Source organism: Cuculus canorus, unplaced genomic scaffold (assembly GCF_017976375.1).
Source record: "Cuculus canorus isolate bCucCan1 unplaced genomic scaffold, bCucCan1.pri subtelo1, whole genome shotgun sequence".
In the NCBI taxonomy this organism is placed as follows: domain Eukaryota; kingdom Metazoa; phylum Chordata; class Aves; order Cuculiformes; family Cuculidae; genus Cuculus; species Cuculus canorus.
Window position 1 is genome coordinate 1081465 of NW_026527860.1, and position 21587 is coordinate 1103051.

At 50.1% G+C, this 21587-nt stretch overlaps 2 protein-coding genes and 1 long non-coding RNA gene across 3 annotated transcripts; all 3 read left to right on the forward strand.

Annotated features, from left to right (window-relative positions):
* The first annotated feature begins 1991 nt into the window (after window positions 1-1991).
* On the forward strand, window positions 1992-8897 carry LOC128850896 (forkhead box protein J1-B-like). Its single transcript, XM_054055930.1, has 3 exons — window positions 1992-2124; window positions 6563-7131; window positions 8027-8897. The coding sequence occupies exons 2-3, from the start codon at window positions 6628-6630 to the stop codon at window positions 8807-8809; spliced, it is 1287 nt and encodes a 428-aa protein (XP_053911905.1). The 5' UTR covers window positions 1992-2124; window positions 6563-6627; the 3' UTR covers window positions 8810-8897.
* Window positions 8898-12724: 3827 nt separating this feature from the next.
* LOC128850843 (uncharacterized) lies at window positions 12725-14129 on the forward strand. Its single transcript, XR_008448093.1, has 3 exons — window positions 12725-12861; window positions 13122-13305; window positions 13986-14129. It is a non-coding gene; the product is annotated as an uncharacterized LOC128850843 (long non-coding RNA).
* Window positions 14130-20008: 5879 nt separating this feature from the next.
* Window positions 20009-21481, forward strand: LOC128850877 (uncharacterized). The gene is made up of 2 exons (XM_054055894.1): window positions 20009-20449; window positions 21251-21481. Exons 1-2 carry the CDS (start codon window positions 20030-20032, stop codon window positions 21479-21481), a joined length of 651 nt encoding a protein of 216 aa, XP_053911869.1. The 5' UTR covers window positions 20009-20029.
* Window positions 21482-21587: the final 106 nt, after the last annotated feature.

Sequence of the window (21587 nt, forward strand, 5' to 3'; positions counted from 1 at the left end):
ACACACCTGGGAAGCCATTGAAATGACATCACAAACTCTAGGACTGAAAGTTGTAAAACTGAAAGGAATGGAGAAACATTAATAACACGTTATCAAAGCTGTTTATTTTAACTTTGATCCAAATTAACAGCTGCTGAACAGTCAACTCACTTCCCTCTAAAACAAAAGCATTAAATTAAATATCCCAAGCAATTCCCAGGTATCTTTCACTAGTAGCTGCTAAGAAATTCTGAGGCTAAAGAAAAACCAAAAAATATTTTTAAAGACTATTTACAGCTTACTTCATTGCATGAAGTGTGGAAAAGAAAGCACAGACTTTGCAAAGCTTATTAGCCAGTTTTTCTGTGGTAGACTAAAACATCCTTTTAATTAGAACCTCCACACTATTTGACCATTTTCTCTTTTAAACACCCACCTGGGCTGGCAGTCCATCGCTTTGCCATGAGCACAAAGACTAAATCCTTCATGCACTGACACATCTTTGCTGCTTCTCAAATTCCCAGAGAACAAGAATTATCCCTGGGATTAAGGCATTAGGGAGCAACTACAGTATATATCCCAAGGCATGGAGAACCATGCAGTGGTTCCCTGATCAACACTTTTCTGTGCAGTGACAACTATAATATAAGCAACAGTGGAGACTCTAATGCAACACGGTGGGTTTCAGCCTGGGGACAGAAGGCCCGGCTTGCTTCTTCTGGGGGATACGGTGCACACGGCTCCCAGAGGATCAGGTGCAACGAGGGAACACCTTGGTTTCAGTTCTGAAACAGCATTCAAGGTTTCAGGTGAAGTCTTTAATACAGGGGATTGTATACCTTCATGCAGAACATGACTTCCAAAGGCACCGAGAGCAGCAAGAGGCACAGAAGACAGCAGGAAACACTTCAGCCTTTCGTTTCCTTTCCTCCCCACCCATTAACAAGAGCAAAGACAGTGCCTGTCAGGGTGCAGTGCCCCTTGTGTGCAGGTCTTGATTCGTAAAGCAAATAAACCGAATCCCCAAACCACCCACCTCTCCAGAGAAAAAACGCCCAACACCCCACCTCCCGATCCATTCCTTTCTCAATTGATACTGAGCAAAAAAAGCCAAAAATAAATAATCATTAATGGGAGGATGGAGTGTCAGAGAAACCAAACAAACCAAAACCGACTGAAAAATGCCTCCAGGGAAGGAGCACAGGACACTCACTGCAGTGACTGCAGGCGCAGCAAATGCTGTTCCGTAGGTGAAAGCGAAGCACTTTGGGGCAGCGCAGCCTCTGGAGAGAGGGCGTGGTCTCTGGGCAGAGTGCGAGGCCTCCCGGGAGGGGGCGCGGCCTTCAGCCTCAGGGGGCGTGGCTTCCTGTACCCCGGAGGGGAGGCTTCCAGTACACGGGGGCGTGACTTCCAGTCAGGGAGGGGCTTCCAGTCCCACAGGGGCGTGGCTACTGCTCCCAGAAGGCGTGGCTTCCTGCACCAGGGGCAATTACTTCCGGTCTCTGGGGCGTGGCCTTGTGGCACATGAAGTGTAGCTGGTGCACCTGGGAGGGCGTGGCTTCCTGCATGAGAGGGCGGGGCCTCCCTGCCCTCAGGGGCGTGGCCTGCTTGACTGTCGTGTGGGGGTGCAGCCGCCCAGCTCTTCCCTGCCATGGGCGTGGCTTCCCAATAGTGGGGGCGTGGCCTCCAGACCCCAAGGGCGTCTCTCTAACCCTGGGGGCGTGGCCTCACAGACCCGGGTGTGTCAACCTGACTCAGGCTATGTGGCTTCTTGTCTGGGGGCGTGGCCTAGTGTCACCTTGGGGCGTGGATCACCACCCCAGGGGGCGTGGCTTACTACACCAAAGGGCGGGGTCTCATTGCACTCAGGGGCGTGGTTCCTTAACTGCTGTCTCTGGGGTGTGTGTCCTCTCCTCAGGGGGTGTGGTCTCTCAGCAGTGGGGGCGTGGTTTCTCAGCTCTGGGGGTGATCTGGTGGGGGCGGGGCAGGGGGTTCTGCTGGCCCCGCCCCCCGCTGACTGTTGGGCGCAGCATCATTCCAACGCAGCGACCTCCAGCCCCAACCACCCCGCGCAGCCCGTGCAGAGCTCCTCGGCCCCGCATGGCCTCGGCGCGCTCGCTCCTTGACACAGACGCAGCAGTGCAGGTCTGTAGCCCAGCAGGGAAGCCAGACACTGCCTCCCAGCCGGGCAGGAACCCAAGGATGAACCCGCAGCTCGCTCTGCGCCAGGGTGTGCCTGGGCTGGGGCTGCGCCGTCCCCCACCGGGGTGTGTTGGGGTGCCGGGAGCAGGGAGGAGCGGGAAGAGCCGGCAATGGAGGGAAGCTGGAAGCAGGGGGAGCTTTAGGACATTGTCTCCAGGTCTCTGATCTTGAGATGTTGTCCTGCTTGGCAACGTGTGGGAGAAACACTCCCGCTGTTTGGGATGGCAGGGATGGATATTGGTTGCATAAGGGTGGGGGGTTTGTTGTTGTTTTATGGATTAATTTCTTTGTCCAAGCCTTGCTGGGCCCACGAGGGTTTGGGTGACGCTGGAATGTGTGGGTTGGAGTGCATTTTCCCAAGGTTCGGGGCTGCTAAAGCCCCCAGGGGAGGTGTCACAGCTCTGGGGCGCAGCAGCCCAGGGACGGATCTCACTCGGCGGCACGGGGAGCACCCAGTCCCAGCCGAGCTCGCGTGCCAGAGAGCGGCTGCCCCGCAGGGAGCCTCATCCCTCTCTTTGGCGCAATCCAACTCTATACCCCAAATGAGTTATAAAGCAGGGATGTTTATTTCCAGCGCGGGGGTGCAAGGGTGTTCTCCTCCTCGCTCGCACACCCTATAGCTTAACAAGCAGCTGCTTACAGTGTAAAGACATGCAGAGGTATAAGCACCTACGACATATCCATACCCTCTCCCCGCTGCGTATTATAATTGGATCTGGAAAGTTCGCTCCAATCTTGCGCCTGCGTAGTGCCTCCTGATGGCCGTGGGCCGGGGTCTTAGGGATGGAGTAGGAAGTCTTCCTCGGGATGAATATATTTCTCTTTGAACTTTGCGCAGACTCAGTCTCCTCTGGCTGTTTCCAAACTCCCGAACCAAATGCAGCAGCTTTCTGCATTCCAATGCCTAATTATCAGTAAACTGCTGCTCGCTGGCTCCTTCAGCATCAACTCCCAAGGTCTTCCAGGCGAATAACGCCAAGCTCTAGCGAACGCTCCCAGCCCCCCTTGTCTGCTTTCCCACATCAGTTCCCCCCTGTCTTTTTTAACATGGGCAAATTCTTTTGCCAGCTCTGTAATTTATCTCTCAAAGGGGAACAGTATGATATTTTGTTGCAAAATTAGCTTTTTTAATGCATTCTCATGGGTACGAGACATAGAAGTCAAAACTATTAGTCGTTGTAGCATTCTCCAAATCCAAATAAATAACATAGCAGAGAAAACAAAGCTAACCAAAACTAGCATCAGAAGGGCAATAATGAGGTGACACAACTTATTTAGAATGCCGGTCGCAGCAGGGGACCATCTGAACAACACGTCCCTCCAATGATGGTTTAAATTTTCTTTTACCCTTTTAGGACCCCCTTTCTTTCCAGTCCTGGTGGACTGTTATCAGGGTCTTGTCCCGCTTTCCTGGACCTCTTCCAGAATTATAATCAAGTCCTGATGTTTCATTAACTGTTTCTTTAATCATTTTACCAATGTAAGATTCGTTCCAATAGGTACAGGTGATAATTTGTGAAATATTGTATAAATGGATTTATCTGCTGATGGGATAGGACTGGTGCTAAATAAGAAAAGTCACACCCAACAATCTTAACAAGATTACAAATACAGAAATTAGAAATTAGAGTGATTCTCACTATCCATAATGATCTCATCTATTCCTACAGAGGTACAAGCAGTTCTCGAACACACACAACCCTGGCCCACATATACAAGTACAGTCCTCGGATGAGCATCGAGATGGATCTCAAAGTGACAGATGCTTTGCTCAGTGTCGAGGCAGATGTCTTGAGCATCGATTGTATTATTTAGCAAACGAATCCTTGTTGTTCTCGTGTAATGCAAGGTTTTAAATTTACAGTTTGCCATTTCCCATTCACTATTTGTGTCCATGTTCTGTGTTCAGAAGGATAGAGCACAGTTTTATCATGGCTTAATCCTAATGCAATGATGGAGTGGATTACACATATTGCAGCGTTACGTATGGTAAACACAGAGGCTGTGGCTGTATTAGTGATGGGCTCAGAGGTGACATTTACCAGAGTCATTCAGGATTGAAGCTTCCTCTCTAAGCCAGTGGCACTGTCCCAAACCACTTTCCGGATTTCGGTGGGAGAGTACCCTCACCACCTTCTCTTATAATTAAGGCGGCCACGGATTGCATCCATAATTGTGCCTGTATACAACTGAGAGCCAAAGAAACCTTTTCTTGGATCACACCGAGTCCATTTCCTATTAATTCATGGTCTTGTTCCTCCACCTTTTCCCACTTTGGTAACATTTCTGATAGTCAATTCCATTTAGGACCTCCAATCCTGTCTGTAACACTCTGGTTGGGCCCCTTAGTGTTCTGCCCCTGAAGGGCACTTGCTTTCACAGCCAGATTGTTCAGCCCTGGAAGGATGTTCTTAGGAAATGAGAGCATGCTGGTTGAATTCCAGAAATATCAGTTTGCATTAGCAGTTCAACACATTTAAGAGACCCTTCTGGGTTGCACAGCATTGGCTGTTGGCCTGTATTCCCGATTATAGGGACCAATCTCATAAATTCTGGGTTGTAACAGGCTTAGTTATAATAATTTTAATATTGAATGAGAGCCCAATGGTATCATAGGCCCAGAGACAAACCACCTGAACGGTCTGTACTACTGTAAAATTATGCCAATAGTCTAATTCATTGGAAATACAGGTCTTTGTATTCTTTTTTTTGTGTTATATTTGTATAGGTGTAGTTGAGATAGTAATTTGGGATGCCTTTTTATGGATAGTCCTATGCACCATTCAGCATCTCACTTTGATTTCTCCTCCTACAGTCCCCTGAAGTTGTTGAATCCCCTGTTCTCTATCCACATTCCATTCTTGCCTCACATATACTCAATTTTCATGTATAACCACAGTTGACAGATTGAAACCCTTTCGATACAGAATATTTCCCAGGGCTCCAGTATACCAAATAAAAGTGTGAGACCAAGGCCACTCAGTATTCTTTTGGCTAGAGGTGCCTTTACCTCCCTGGATTATAATTATAATCATGAGAAAAATAATTTTCCTGGTTGGACTTGTGTGACCCTTCATGGAGATCTATGTGCCTTTTTCACTCGGGTGCGATGGATCCATGCACTCTGCTCCTTGATTTCGATTGCTGTGAAGGAGGCAAGGAACATCTGGAATGGTCTTTCTCACTGCGGTTCCAGAGTCCTCTCTGCAAGAGATTTTACATATACATAATCTCCAGGTTGTATGTTATGCACAGGTTCATCCAAACCCCTACTCCACGTCTCAGCCTCATGTTTTTCAATCTTTTGGAGCTGTTTGTCCAATGCCACCATGTAGGAGGTCATGATTTCATATGCAAAGAGTGACTGATCTGTTGTACTGCTTCTGAGATAAAATCTGGTCCCCTATCAGGAGACACAGTTGCTGGAACCCAAAAGCATAGTATTATTTCCTGTATTAATGTTCTGGTTATCTCCTTGTTCTAGTAGGGAATGCCTCCGGCCAATCGGAAAAGGTACCAGTTAATACCAATAAGTATCAACATCCCCCCTCTCTTGGGAGTTCCGAAAAATCAATCTGCCGTTATTGCCCGGGCCCGTTGCCTCTTCCAATTTGGCCCATTTCTGATTTGGGGTAATTTGGGGATTAGTCTGGAGGCAAAGGTCACACTGCTGAGCCACTCGTCTCACAATGGTGTATACATTTCTGGCTGCAATCCCTTTAATTAGGTGTTTATATAAAGCTTCTGCTCCCCTCCTGTCTCTTCCTGTGGTTTTCCCTCATCAAAAGCCATGATAAATAAGGGGGGATGATTAGTTTCCCTTGTGGAGTGAGGACTCACCCCTCTTTACGATATGACCCTTCCAGGTGTATAATAAATTTCTGATTATCTGATCTCCCTTGGTATATTCTGGCTTACCTTCTGCAGAGATTCATCTGTCAGGGATCAAAGCCCCTTTTGTTTTTACCTCACCTTTGGCTGACAGTTTTGCCTCTCTGTCCGCCAGCGCATTTCCTCTCCCCAGTTCCAAATGCACTTTCTGGTGCGCCTTGATGTGCACGATTGTCACCTTCTCAGGTAGCCGGACTGCTTCCAGCAGTCTCAGAATCCCTCTGCACGCTTGATGTTTTTGGCCTGGCATGTCTTTATTGCTTAAGACATCGCTGTTTCCATCCATGAACCAGCCCTCAGCGTCTTCCATGGGACTGTCAGGTCCGAACGGCTCAAGGATGTGCGGCCTCGATGGTCTCTAAGCAGTCCTGGTGCACTGCTTCTCCTGTATTTCCACTGAGAGAAGAAGCTGGGTTGATGATGTTAGTAACAACGCTCCCAGCCCCCCTTGTCTGCTTTCGCACATCACCTCTCCTTGTTGTCATTGCAGGATCTGCCCCGTCCCCTCTCTCCGCTTCACACGCACCCTCTGAACGCAGAAGCTGTCGGTGAGGCATGGCTGAAGGGCGGCTGAGCCACGAGCAGGCAGGGAAGGACAGAGGGCAGGAGGGCATCGTGAGGGACTCGCCCCACAAGGACGACAGCCTGCCCAACCTGACGTGGCTGCTGGACTTCTCCATCCCCAGCGCCAGCATGGGCAACTCCTCCTGCTGCCCCAGCGGCCCGGACCCCCACACCTGTCAGGGCATGCCCAGCTCTGCCGTGCCGCGCTCACCCCTGGGCACTGACCCAGCGTGCGTGGGAACGCCTCACACTCCCTGCGTGCCCGTCTCCTCCTCCACCTCGAAGACGGAGCACCGTGTTGTGTCCATGCACGCTCAGCTGGTGGAGAGCATCGACTACAAGAACAACCCCTTCATCAAGCCACCCTACTCCTACGCCACCCTCATCTGCATGGCGATGGAAGCCAGCGAGGAGCCCCACATCACCCTCTCCGCCATCTACAAGTGGATTACGGACAACTTCTGCTACTTCCGTCAAGCTGATCCTGGGTGGCAGGTAATACATTTAGAGAACTCTTGCCCTGTCCCCTCTCCCCTTCTGGCTGGGAAGGGCCTTTCACAGCCTCCATCATGTAAGAGAAGGCCAGGGGTCATTTTTGGAGTGGGAAGGTCCCACTGGGCTGTTGGTCCCTGTGTCTCCTCTTGGCTCTGGGGTGGAGGTGTCTCTGTCTCTCACTTGACCATTCTGGAGTTCTCGTGGGGTCCTGAGTCCCTCAGGGCTGAGCACAGACAAAATCATCAGGTTGAGCAACTGTGGGTACTGAGGACCAGGGGTAGGAGAGGGATTGAGAGGGTCTGCAGGGAGATGCTACTTGTTGGACATATGCCTCGTTGGGGAGGTTCAGAGCAGGGACGCTGCTGCATTTCCTGTATCTGTGCTGGGAAACTTGTGGGAGGGACTCTATGGGAGAAGCTGTGTGCCGGCGTGTTGACTTTCTCTTGCAAACTCATGGCTGGATAATCACCACACTTTGAATTCAATGTGTTTATTAAAGACAGAAAGAAAGTTTTCAGTCCCTCTCTGCAGAGATGCCGGAAATATATGAGGTTGTTGCAGGGAGGAATGATTAATACTTTAACCTGCCCGGAAATGTAAGTGAATAAGCACTTTTCTTTCTTTTCCTTCCCCTACTGTCTTCCCTCCACCTCATTGAAGCAGAGGCTGATGAGGATGCAATGACTCAAGGAGGAAGCAAGGAGGGCCCTGATGATGCTGTCCCCCATGGAGCTGCCACGTGTTGCCGCTGTAAATGGGGCCATGGCCACATGGGTGTAAAGACCCTCCTCTTCCTCCTCGCTGCAAATGTGCTTTTCCACCAGCCTCCCCACGCACACAGGTGCTGTGCCAGCAGACAAGTGTTACACCTTGTTTTTTTCTGTTTTTGGTCTAGAACTCCATCCGGCAAAACCTCTCGTCAAACAAGTGTTTCATCAAGGTGCCTCGGGAGAAAGGCAAGCCAGGGAGAGGTGGCTTTTGGAAGCTTGACCCGCAGTACGCTGACCAGCTCAAGAGCGGTGCCTTCAAAAAGCAGAGGATGTGCCCAGTGCAGATCCACCCAGCCTCCACCGAGAAAGCCCAGCAAGAAGCACAGGTTGACGCCTCCCTGGCCACTTCGGGCTGTGCCTCTAAAAAAGTCTTCTCCGTCAGCATGGAGTCACAGCAGCTGCTGGAAGAGTTTGAAGAATTTATCAGGAACCAGAACCAGAATCCAGCGGAAGTCAAAGCAGGGCTCAAGCGCAAGCAGCCCTTGCCCAAGCAAATGGCCAAGGTGCGTCGGCTCTCCAACTCTGCCTTGCTGACCCAGGAGGAACAGACCCAGCTGGGATCCCTGAAATGGGACACTGACGCCAACCTAAACAGGGAGTTCTCCACTTCTGGGGATCTGGAGGTCACACCTCCAGTCAGCCCCAAAAAGCACAACCTGGAAGTGATGGTACATGGGCAGCACGTTGACTGTCCCCAGGGGCTGGAGCAGGTCCTTGCTGAGTCCAACCAGAACAACCTGAGCTTGGACGAAACCTGCATGGCCGCTTCCTTCCTGCAGCATCTCTTTGATGAAGGGACAAGCGAATCCTTTTGCAATACTGTCAGTGTGGAGCAGTTGTTTGACATCAACGATATATCTGTACCAGCAGATGGAAGGGACTGGAGCAGCCTTGCGTCCCTCTTGTAAGAGCCCAGTCACCCTTCAGAGCCTACACATGCTTTGACAGGATGCTTCCCCCACGCTGCTGGGACTTACAAGAGCTGGATTCTGCACCTCTTAGGACCTTTAATGTGATAATTGGTATTTATGGAGAGCAGTTTTAGTGTATGAATCAGTAAAGAAGCGTTAAAACAATCCCATTACTCTTGGTGTAATTTGCACTCCAATGTGGGGAGATGTTGGGGTGTGGAGGTGGGAGCCCAAGTTCTGCGTTCCCTTCCCCCCACCCAGTAAAGCACGGTGTGAGCCCTGAACCGACACCTTCAGCTCCTGCGAGCAACAGAGCTGGGCCTGGGGCTGCTGCTTTATCCGGGTGCCGGCAACTGAAGTCCCCTGGGATGGCAGCGTACGGCTGGGGACATTGTCCCAGGGCGAGGGATTGAGGGGAAAACTGATGCACAAAGCACCACCTGCGTGACAACGGTCAGACGCTCTCTGTGGCACAAGGGTGGCTGTGCCCCGAGGCCTGGGAGCTGCTCCAGCCCCTGGAGCATCCTTCCCTGTCCCTGCGGGCAGCTCTGGGGCTGACACGGTGTGAGTGCCCGACACTGTCCCTCTGCTGATGTCACACACCCACCCGTCCTTGTACAAGCCCTTAGAAACACAAAGCGGCTTCAGAGCCCTCCAGGCTACAGGACAGCGAGTGGAGCTGCGCGTGAGCTGCAGGAACAGCTGAAGCCTCATGTGTCCAATGGCGCTGAGGAGCCGCTGGGCTCTGCCAAGGCCGGGAAGAAAAGCAGCGGACGCTCAGCTGCCGGTGCATGCAGGGAGGAGGTGGTGGGTCAGGGAACATCAGGCTTGGGAATCCCCACAGGGAGGGCAGGTTGGCTCCGGATGCAGGGATGTGTGCGAGGCTGGCTGGGGCCAGGCTGTGCATTCCTCTCTCGGTGGGCCGAGAGCAATGGGGAGAGACCAACGAGAGCAGTGATGGGCAACTCCCCTTCGCCTGAGCCCTGCCCGGGAACTGCATTACCAGGAGCCTCCAGACCGTACTGCCCACAAAAGCCCTGTCCTGGGCAATCCTAGAGCTGTTGCAGTCACTAAAGCTTGCTTGGGAACTCTCCACGGGCTTTACCTTGTCTGCTGTCCAGGACAGGGCTTCTCTGGCATCTGGAGCAGATGATTGTCCTGAGAGTCTGGTTGTTTCCCTGGAAGAAGCTCTTCAGGGACAGCAGAATCCTACAGCTCCTAAACAGGACTACACTGATATTTAATAACTGCTCAGGAAAGATTTTGAGGGCTTCCATCCTAGAAACGACTGTTTGTGGGAGAATGCAGACCAGGTATTTTATACCTGTCTAAGGGAGTATGACATGGGTGGAGAAGCCCGATGGCCCTTCAGAGCAGAGGCCAACAGCGAGGGGTGGGTGTCAGCTGTGTGAGATTCTTTCGTTACTCATAAAGTATCAACAGATTGTACCAAACATCTCCGTTTCTAAACACAACATACCAGAACTCTTTACTACGATTGCTTGGAAACACAGCGGAGCCCAGAGGGAGCCTTGTCCAGGTGAGCTGTTTCCTTCCCCGGGTAAAGGCCAGAAGGTGTGAGAGCCTGGATGAAGAGATGCACTGGTTCGAGGGAGAAATATTTGTCCCAAATCTATTAGGCAACAGTAATTCTATCCTCCAACAGAGAGGTTTAAGACTGGGTCTGCTGGGTGTGGCGGCACTCCCTGCGCCCCAGCAGCTCCTGTCAGGCTGCTGCCCAAGCCCTGCAGGGACCTACGGGACCCTCCAATATCTCCTCCTCACCCTCCTTCAGGGTTTGAGCACCCGTCAGGGGATGTTCTGTCCTGTCAAGAGTATGAGTGTGATGTGTGGCAGGGGAAGGGCCTCCTCTTCAGTCATGAAGTTGGGAAAGGACCCCCTTGCTTCCTAAGCCCCTTCTTCAAGAGGAGGCTGCGTGCGGCTGGGTCCAGTTTGGTCTCAGCCGTATGAATTGGTTTATGTTGAAGTGTTCTGTTACCCATCTGCTCATGGGGTCATGAGCGGACCTGGAGGGATGGATGGTCACACCGGGAGTATCGCAGCCTCCAATCAAAGATCAAACAGCAGCCCAATTGCAGGCTGCTGCGGAGGCAGACGCGAGACAGAAAGGTGTTAACCCAGACTGGACCGTGGCTTGGTTTCTGTCCCTGACCCACACTTTACTGTCTCTCGGGCAGAAATTCATAACCCCACAGTTCGGGATGCAGCAAGAGCAGCCAGCTGGGACTTGCTGTCGGGTTTCCAGAGCCGATCTATCAGATCTCATCACCCAAAGGTGTCAGGGGACATGTGCTTCCCAGCCAGAACAGCATAAAGCACATCAGCTTTGACCCTCTTCCAGGTGGGAAACAGACAAAGACCTTTCTCCACCATCATGCAAGCCATTTCAAACAGAAACAGCGGATTCCATCTGCACTGAGAGTGAGAGCCATTCAGAAGCAAGCAAGTCCTCTTCAGGCTCCAGCTATCACACCTCCTGGTTCCTTCAGACTGGAGCAGTGAAACGGAGCGTGTCTGTTGTCTCCAGGAGCTCCCTGCGTGCAAACGGCTGTCAGATCTTGTGAGGCTCAGCACAGGTGCACAGAACTCCCCTGGCAGGGGATGGGATGCTGTGAGCACCTCTTCTCTGCAGCCTTCGTGACGTGCCCTGGAGAGACAGGAGCCATCTGCAACTGATGGGAGAGGCTATTGAGCAGACAGGCTCTTCATCAGGCACAATGTCCATGTCCCGGCTGCTCCCACTGGACAGGGTTTAGCACCATGGGTGGCTTTGCGTGTCAGTGTTCATGGGATGCCCATCTCCGTGCTGTGTGCGTGAGGGTTCCCAAACCTGAGGAGATGGCATCTCCTGTGTGCTGGGAAGCCACGCCCCCTGGGCTGGGAGACCACGCCCCAAGTGTTGAGGGACCACGCCCCCCAGTAGGAGGCCACACCCCATTTGGGCTGTCACACCCCTGGAGGGGTTGGAGCCCACACACCCCCATGGGGAAGCCACGCCCACTGCAGATAATGAGTGGAAGGCCAAGGCCCCACGTGACCGGTGTCAGAGACCACGCCCCCCCAGAGCAAGGAGATCATACCCCCAGCTGTGATAAACCACGCCCCCACTGTTGATAGACCACGCCCCCTGATGAGAGGCCACACCCCCACCACAAGTCCAGAGCTAAGAAACCACGCCCCGAGGAGATCCCACCTGCTGTTTGCTAGGAAGCCACGCCCCCTGGGCTGGGAGGCCACGCCCCCATTAGGAGACCACGCCCCCTTGGGGACACACCCGTGGAGGGGTTGGAGCCCACGCCCCACTGCAGATAAGGAGTGGTAGGCCACGCCCCCCACACGACAGGGGATGAGAGACCACGCCCCACGGATCGAGGAGATCACACCCCCAGAACTTACAAACCATGTTGACACTGTTGAGAGACCACACCCCCAATGAGAGGCCACCCCCCACGAGACATCAGTTAAAAGACCACGCCCCTGAGTGCAAGGAGGCCCCGCCCCTGGTACCGGAAGCCACACTTCCTGGGGTTGGGATAAACTCCTGAGGTGGCTGCTAGATCACACCCCTAGAAAAAAAGCCACTTTGCCTGAGACTGGTAGCCACGCCCCTTGTCGGGAGGCCACGCCCCCAGGGTTGAGAGGTGATGTTCTTGGGATCTGGAGGCCACGCCCCCTCTGCTGGGTAACCACGCCCACAGCAGGGAAGAGCTGGGCGGGCACTCCCCCACATGACAGGGTGAAGGAGGCCCCTCCCTGTAGGTCAGGGAGGCCCCTCCCCATTGTGCAGGAAGCCACGCCCTCCCGAGTGAAGGAGCCACGCCCCAGTGTGCTGCAAGGCCACACCCTGAGACGGGAAGTAACAGCCCCTGGTGTAGGAAGCCAAAAGGGGCCTCTGCACCCTGACAGGCACTGTCTTTGCTTTTGTTAATGGGTGAGGAGGGAAGGAAACGAAAGGCTGAAGTGTTTCCTGCTGTCTTCTGTGCCTCTTGCTGCTCTCGGTGCCTTTCGAAGTCATTTTCTGCATGAAGGTATACAATCCCCTGTATTAAAGACTTTACCTAAAAACTTGAATGCTGTTTCAGAACTGAAACCAAGGTGTTCCCTCGTTGCACCTGATCCTCTGGGAGCCGTGTGCACCGTATCCCCCAGAAGAAGCAAGCCGGGCCTTCTGTCCCCAGGCTGAAACCCACCATGTTCCTCGAGTTTCCTGAAGGCTTAATTTGTTGCCTGAAAAAAGGATGCTGGCAGTTGACTGTTACCATAACCATTTTCTTTTCCACTTTTTTAGGAGGGTAACGCCACAGGCCACTGAAACAACAAGAGAAACTGATAACCTCAAAAAGCACAATTCCTCCAGCAGATACCAGGTCTTGTCGATACTGCAAAACCTTCCCACAAAGTGCCATGTGGTGCTGCAGGGTCAGAGGCTGATTCAGCTTCTGTCAGGCTGGCAATATGAGGAGGCAGAGCTGGTGAGTGTATGCCTCGCTTGTTTGTTTTTCCTTTGTTTTCTTTGGCTTTGCTTTTTGCTTGAGTGTGGTGGTAGAATACAATGTGCTTGTAAATACTACAAAAAAAATCCTGTGGAGTTTTGAAATGAACCTATGGAAAAAAATGAGCCATTGAAAATGTGATGGAAGAGGTCCCTTTGTCAAGACACCCTTGCAGTCTTTGTGTTTAGGTACCACTCAGCAAAATATCTAGTTTTGGGACGATGCTTTGTAGAGCTTGGGAAGACACTTCTAGCCAGACTTGTTGGCTCTTATAGAAGGGAAGCTGCAGTCCACTCAGTTTTCCATATTCCAGAAGTAATTTTTATGTTTCATTTAGCAAATAAGAAGTACTCCAGGAGTCAAATTTAACTGTAGGAACTGTGTAACTGAAGTCCATTTGGAGTGACTGGGAAAGTGAGGCTGAGGTCCATTTATGTTTGGGTGGAGTTTGATCCAGACGCTGTTTCATACAGTCACGTGAATGGAAATTCTCATGTCTTTTAGTTATGACCAAACACAAAATGAATATATGTTATATACTCAGATCAGATACCAAATCTGCTGAGGCCCTGGTGTTTAATTCATACTTGTCTTCTAGAAGGTGAAGTTGAACTTTGTCTACCGTACTAAATCTACCAAAACTTTCTCTTTAAAATTAGGTGCCTGAGAAGGCAGATTCCGTGCCTCTAGGTTTATCTTTACCTCCACACCACCAACCCTGGAATGGTTGCCCTATATGATACCTTTTCATGTTCCCTGAAAAGCATCTGGTGTCTCTTGAAACATCACATGTTGCTTCTGTCACAGGTATTTCTTATATCTCCTTTTATATTAAGTTTCTGTCCTGTGCTTTAAGAGTACATTTCTGAAGAGTCCTACTTGCGGTTCCAGCTTAAGCTAGTTTCTCATTCTTTCCACAGCTAGTTCCCTAAGGTTATTTATGAAAGTAGTCAAGGTCACAGTGTCCTTGCCAGTTCGCGCTATCAACATGATTGTGCAGCTTCTCGGTACTCCTCCATTCGGTCTCTTGTGCAGGCCTATGTCTTGCTGGAATGTAGCATTTTTAAAGAGCCATGTCCTTGTTCTTCGAGCCATTCTCCAACAGCCACCAAGGGTAGGGATGGTCCCCATGGCCTCCTGGGCACAGAAACTGCCTTGGGACCAGAACCTTAATGCCTTCCTCCAAAGGATGGGCGTGGCGGGGTGGGCAGTGCCCGTCCCCCCTGTGTCACTGTGCCATTCCCCAGTGACGCGCTGTCACAATGCCCCGGGCACGGTACAAGAGGCATTGTCCCGTGTCCCTCTGTCAGTGTGCCCGGCCTCGCCATCGGGGCAGAGCTGGGCTGGAGACAGCTCCAGGACATCCAGAGGAAGCCCTTGTGGAGCCAGTGGAATTGCATGGAAGGAGGTAACGGAGGAAGGCTGGGGGCTGGACAAAGCTGCTGGAGGTTCTCTAGTGCAAGAGCAGCTCTTGGTGGGGCCATGTTTAAGACTCTTCTGATGGACTGAAATCTTGTTCCAGCCTTTGGAGAGCAGGTGCCATCTCCTCAGGACGTGACAAGAGCCACCAAGCTGTGGAGATGCTGAAGGCTCTGAGGTTTTTTCAGCCAGGTAGGAGTGGTAAGATGGAATTTTTTCTTGAGGAGCACTGTAGTGCTCCCTATCTTCGTCTCTTGCAAGCTGAGGGTCAGTAACAGTATGACACAAGGGGTTTCAGTGCGTTGGAAGGGTTCTCACCCCAGGGCTGATCAGGCTGGGAGCAGGGAAACACCCGAGATGGCTTCAGGTTGAGGGAGAATAGAGATTAAGGCATCTTCTGGGAGGCATGAGCAGCTTGTGGGATGAGGAGTCAGGTCTTGCTCGCATGCTCAGGGAACAGCCGATCGCCAGCTTTGGGGTCAGGAAGGAATTTTCCCCTGGGGCAGATTGGCACTGGTCCCCAGGGTTTTTTTGCCTTCCTCTGCAGCATGGAGCAGGACCACTAGTCAGGGCTCCTCTGGCCCACTTTGGTCAGGTCAGTGCCTGCTGCTCATGCCCCAAAACTGCCTGTTTGATATTTGAAATGGATGTAGCAAAAACTCCTAAATGCTCCTAATGGGTGAGGCCGCATTTTATTCAGAGAGAAAAGTAGTGAACTAGAGCACGGGAAGCGAGATTAACCACCATCTAAAAGCTGTCATAGAATTTAACCCCCTCTCACTTGGTTTGTGAGCCTTCGGTGCAGGCCAGAGGGCGTGGTGGGGTGGGCAGTGCCCGTCCCCCCTGTGTCACTGTGCCGGTGCCCGGTGACACGCTGTCACAATGCCCTGGGCACGGTACAAGAGGCATTGTCCCGTGTCCCTCTGTCAGTGTGCCCGGCCTCGCCATCGGGACAGAGCTGGGCTGGAGACAGCTCCAGGACATCCAGAGGAAGCCCTTGTGGAGCCAGTGGAATTGCGTGGAGGAAGGTAATGGAGAAAGGCTGGGGGCTGGACAAAGCTGCTGAAGGTTCTCTAGTGCAAGAGCAGCTCTTGGTGGGGCCACGTTTAAAACTCTTCTGATGGACTGAAATCTTGTTCCAGCCTTTGGAGAGCAGGTGCCATCTCCTCAGGACGTGACAAGAGCCACCAAGCTGTGGAGATGCTGGAGGCTCTGAGGTCTGTTCAGATGGGTAGGAGTGGTAAGACAAGGGATTTCTTTCTTGAGGAGCACTGTGGTGCTCCTTATCTTTGTCTCTTGCAGGCTGAGGGTCAGTAACAATATGACACAAAGGGGTTCCAGTGCGTTGGAGCCCTGCCAGGCATGGGAAGGCTTCTCACCCCCAAGGCTGATCAGGCTGGGAGCAGGGAAACACCTGAGATGGCTTCAGGTTGAGGGAGAATAGAGGTTAAGGCATCTTCTGGGAGGCATGAGCAGCTTGTGGGATGAGGAGTCAGGTCTTGCTCGCATGCTCAGGGAACAGCCGATCGCCAGCTTTGGGGTCAGGAAGGAATTTTCCCCTGGGGCAGATTGGCACTGGTCCCCAGGGGTTTTTTGCCTTCCTCTGCAGCATGGAGCAGGACCACTAGTCAGGGCTCCTCTGGCCCACTTTGGTCAGGTCAGTGCCTGCTGCTCATGACCCCTGAAGATGGCTTCTCATGCCCTGCAGCTGGGGGAAGGAAGGGGTTTTTTTCCCCAGGGTGGATTGGCAAGTGGCCCTGGGATTTTTTTACCTTCCTGCGCAGCAGTGAGCGCTGCCCCTTGCCAGGGCTCTGTCAGTTCTTAATACTGAGCTGAATGTAGGTACTTGACACAGCAGCAATCCCAGAGCCTTGAGGTGCAATATTTGTGTTCCTGTTTGGGTTTATGAAATGGATGTAACAAACAGTACTCCATATCTCTAATGGGTGTTGTTGCATTTTATTCGGAGACAAAAATAATCAACTAGAACAAGACTAGCAAGATTAACTACCGCCTAAAATGAAATCATCAAAGTTGGAAAAATTTCCTAAGCTCATCCAGTCCAATCATCTCTCAATACCAAGATGCCATTGGCCTTCTTGGTGGTCAACCGCTGAACTAAAAAGGATAGCAGGGTGTTGAAGCTTTTTATTAGAGTGCTAGTCTAGGTCTCTTTCCTCAGCCCTCCATGCGATTTTTGACATCGAAGAGATAAATGCATACCTAGGAAACACCTACTCCTTTGTCAAACTCAGGGAAAAATTAAAAACTACCATGAGGTCATTCCCAACCACGGAGGATGAAAAAAATCTGTGAAATCCTCTCAGCCAAGAGGGCCAACTGTGTCCTGATGTGCATCCATTGTGCATGGCATTGCCAGATGGTGAAGGGAGTTGGTTGTCCTGCTTTAGTTATGGAATCATAGAATCATAGAATCACCAGGTTGGAAAGGACCCACTGGATCATCGAGTCCAACCATTCCTAACACTCCCTTAAACCATGTCCCTAAGCGTTTCATCCAGCCGTTCCTTAAAAACACCTCCAGGGAAGGCGACTTGACCACCTCCCTGGGCAGCCTGTTCCAGTGCCCGATAACTCTTTGAATTTTTTTTTGATGAAGAATTTTTTCCTGATATCCAGCCTGACCCTCCCCTGGCGGAGCTTCAGGCCATTCCCGTTTGTCCTGTCCTCTGTCACTTGGGAGAAGAGGCCAGCTCCCTCCTCTCCACAACCTCCTTTCAGGTAGTTGTAGAGAGCAATAAGGTCTCCCCTCAGCCTCCTCTTCTCCAGGCTAAACAACCCTAGGTCCCTCCGCCGCTCCTTGTAAGACTCGTTGTCCATCCCCTTCCCAGCTTTGTTGCTCTTCTCCGGACACGCTCCGGAGCCTCAACATCCTTCTTGTGGTGAGAGGCCCAGAACTGAGCACAGTACTCAAGGTGCGGTCTCACCAGTGCTGAGTACAGAGGGAGAATCACCTCCCTGGACCTGCTGGTCACACCATTTCTGACCCAAGCCAAGATGCCCTTGGCCTTCTTGACCACCTGGGCACACTGCTGGCTCCTGTTCAGTCGGCTGTTCAGCACTGGTGTGGCTCCACCTTGGGCACTGTGTGCAATATTGGGTTCCAAAGAATAAAAAAAAATCTAAGCTACTAGAGAGTGTCCAGATGAGGCCACAAAGTTGGTGAAGGGTTTAGGAGGGAAGTTGTAGGAGTGGCTGAAGTCGCTCCGTTTGTTCAGCCTGGAGGAAAGGAGACTGAGTGGAGACCTCTTGTGATCTACAGCTTCCTCCCAAGGGGAGGAGGAGGAGGAGCAGGTGCTGCCTTCTTCTCTCTGGTGACCAAGGAGAGGATGCGCAGGAATGGCAGGAGGATGTGCCAGGGAGGGTTCTGTTGGTTGTTAGGAAGGGAGTCTTCACCCAGAAGGCGGTAGAGCACTGCAACAGCTCCCAGGGAAGCTGGGGAAGCGCCAAGCCCGACAATATTCTAGAAGCTTTTGGACAACACCCTTGGACACATGGTGTGAATGTTGGGGTTGTCCTATGCAGGGACAGGATTTGGACTCGATGATCCTTGTCGGTGCCTTCCAACTCGGGACGTTCTGTGATTCTATGATAAATCTCAAGATCACCCTTGAACTAAGCTGTAAGAGTCCTAGGTTTTGTCTGAAAGGAAACGGGAATCAAGTGCGTTTCCTTTTTCCTCATTCTTCTTGATTCTGGAGACTTGTGAATCGGAAGAAAACTGTGTGAGTTGAGGACTACAGCGTAGGAAGAGCTGTGCTAAAGGTTAGTACAGAAGTGTTAAGCTTCCACAGGTCCTGGAGGGAAGGCAACTGTATGACCCCTTTAGATTATTGCGGAGTGGCCAGACTAGTAGAAACACTGACACTTATCAAGCCTGGTTTTTATGTGAGTCTCCACCCTGTTCTGCCCTCACTCTTGTCTCACCCTCCTGACACCTCTGCTGCTGTTCTCCACCCTGTAGCTATTAGCAAACCAATTATTAGCACTGCTTTTGAGTGAGGTTTAGGTGGTCAACCGCTGAACTAAAAAGGATAGCAGGGTGTTGAAGCTTTTTATTAGAGTGCTAGTCTAGGTCTCTTTCCTCAGCCCTCCATGCGATTTTTGAGATCGAAGAGATAAATGCATACCTAGGAAACGCCTACTCCTTTGTCAAACTCAGTTAAAATTTAGCCAGTTGTCGCAAAAATCCTGGAAAAATTGGTCTGGGAGGACCAATATAGGCTGTGCAGCTAAATCAATCCAGTTTCCCGAGGAAACCAAGCTAAAATTGTCTCAGAAAGACGCAAAGAGTTCATCAGTGCAAAGTCTGCCTTGCTGGACAGCAATTAACTGTCCTTTCTTAGAAACATCTGAAGGGAATTTCGTGGTGTACCTTGGCAGAAGCTGAGTTGACAAAGTCTCTCTTGGTCAAGCGTCACGGATTTAGGGACATTGCATTGGCACTGGTGTGTTTTCTTTCTGTTCCCATCTGGCAGCCTACAGTTCCTCCTCTGATGCGCACACTGCCAAGGCAGCTCTTTTAACGTTGGGTATCAAGTGGGACTCAGAAAATGTTTTCTGAAGTAGACAGGTTTTAGCTAAAATTTGTGCTGAGTGCCCTTCTTGCCGTGGCTGCTGGATGAAGCATTGGGAACAAATCAGAAAGTAGCTTTAAAAATTACAGACCTCAAAGTCTCTTTTTAAAAATAAAATGGAAAGCACTTAATTGATTACCTCAGGGAAAAACTAAAAACTACCGTGAGGTCATTCCCAACCACGGAGGATGAAAAAAATCTGTGAAATCCTCTCAGCCAAGAGGGCCAACTGTGTCCTGATGTGCATCCATTGTGCATGGCATTGCCAGATGGTGAAGGGAGTTGGTTGTCCTGCTCTGGTTATGGAATCATAGAATCATAGAATCACCAGGTTGGAAAGGACCCACTGGATCATCGAGTCCAACCATTCCTAACACTCCCTTAAACCATGTCCCTAAGCGTTTCATCCAGCCGTTCCTTAAAAACACCTCCAGGGAAGGCGACTTGACCACCTCCCTGGGCAGCCTGTTCCAGTGCCCGATGACTCTTTCCATGAAGAATTTTTTCCTGATATCCAGCCTGACCCTTCCCTGGCAGAGCTTCAGGCCATTCCCGTTTGTCCTGTCCTCTGTCACTTGGGAGAAGAGGCCAGCTCCCTCCTCTCCACAACTTCCTTTCAGGTGAAATTCCTCAAAAGATGTGAAATTATCCCACCTAATCCTCTACCAAAAGGAGAGGAAAACAAAATGCCTGCTATGGCAATGGAAGAGAAAGAAAATGGAAGTAGTAGAAATGTGGAGGAAAATCCTGAATACTCTCTGAGACATAGCTTAAAAACAACTATTTTGGATGTTTCTAATATTCTTCCTAAAATAAAACCTTTTTATACAAGTGATGAAAAAGGCCTTTTTATAACAGAAAGAAAACTTGGAAAAGACTCTGGATTTAATGATGATGTTCCCAGGGACTTTCTTAACCACAGTAATAATGTAGGAGAAACAGAAGTTGAAAATCCTTTTGCAAATGCTCAGCAGTCATGTAGCAGGCCGAAAGGAAATCTTGATGAAGACCTAAAACAAGATCTGGAAAGATTTAAGAGTAAGGTAGGGATGCTGCAAATAGCATTCCGGACTTTGGAGAAAGAGAAGGCACAGCTCCAAAAAGAGGTAGAAGTTCACTTTCTACTCCTTATTCTTTAGTCTTTCTCCATTTCAATGGTCCTGTTCACTTTAGCCATTAATCATTAAAGGAAGAGGCTTTGTGCAAATTTGTTTTTGTTTTAATGGAAATATATTACTTATGAATAAAGAGAGCTGTGGACAGTTGTCCTTTTCTGCAGTTTTGGAAAACACAGAATGCATTACTGTTCCATTTTAACAATAGGTGGCACTCGATTCCAGTGTAAGTAGTCCTCACTTAATTGCCATGAAAAGAAACACACAATTACATCAGTTCTAATTCTGAATCAAAGAACGAAAATAGCTTCTGAACAGGGTCTTGGCTAATCTATTCATTTACTGTGATTTCTGCATGGTGTGTCTTCAGTGCCCTTCACTAAAATTCTAGTTTGCTGTGACACTGTTTCTGCTTCTGAGTTTGGAATCTTCCCAGTAGCCCATCATACTTCCACTTGATTTTTTTCTGAGTTTTTACGACTAACATTGTGCAGTCCTTCTAACTCTTTGTCCATGAGTAACACTTTTTCACTCTTTTGTTCATGTTTTAGGATATGGTATCATTTTCTTTCTACGGGCTGTGGTTTTCTTATATCTTAATCATGAGTGAATTCATATTACTTTCAATGACAATACACTTTGTAGTGTAATTTTGTGAAAATGCTTCTCTATATAATTTTTTTTTCACTTTACATTATTTCAGAGGTAAACTGAATTATTCAGTCTCGGGTATGGTGCTTCTCTTTTCTAGAAATGATAAGAAATATATGAAGCTTAATTTTCTTCTTGTAGGTTGGGAAGGAAAAAAGTTTCAAAACAGAGGCGGTGACAAAACAGGAAGATGTTGATAAATTAATTACACCACCAGGCAACATTCCTAATAAGCAAATGAAGCAAGAGCTTACTCTAAGGAATAATGATGGTTCGGAAATGGAGAATGAAAATGTTGTAGAGGAAAAAGACAAAAAGAATTTTTCTTCTGAGGAGAAACCAGGATTGATTAAAATGTCAACGAAAAGGTAAACTAAGGCAATAATTTCTAATTCTTATTTGTAGTACTATTTAAGCATCTTTTAGGTTTTCTAATGTTGTAGTAGTTGGAGTACTTACATCAGTGCTGAAAGCCATA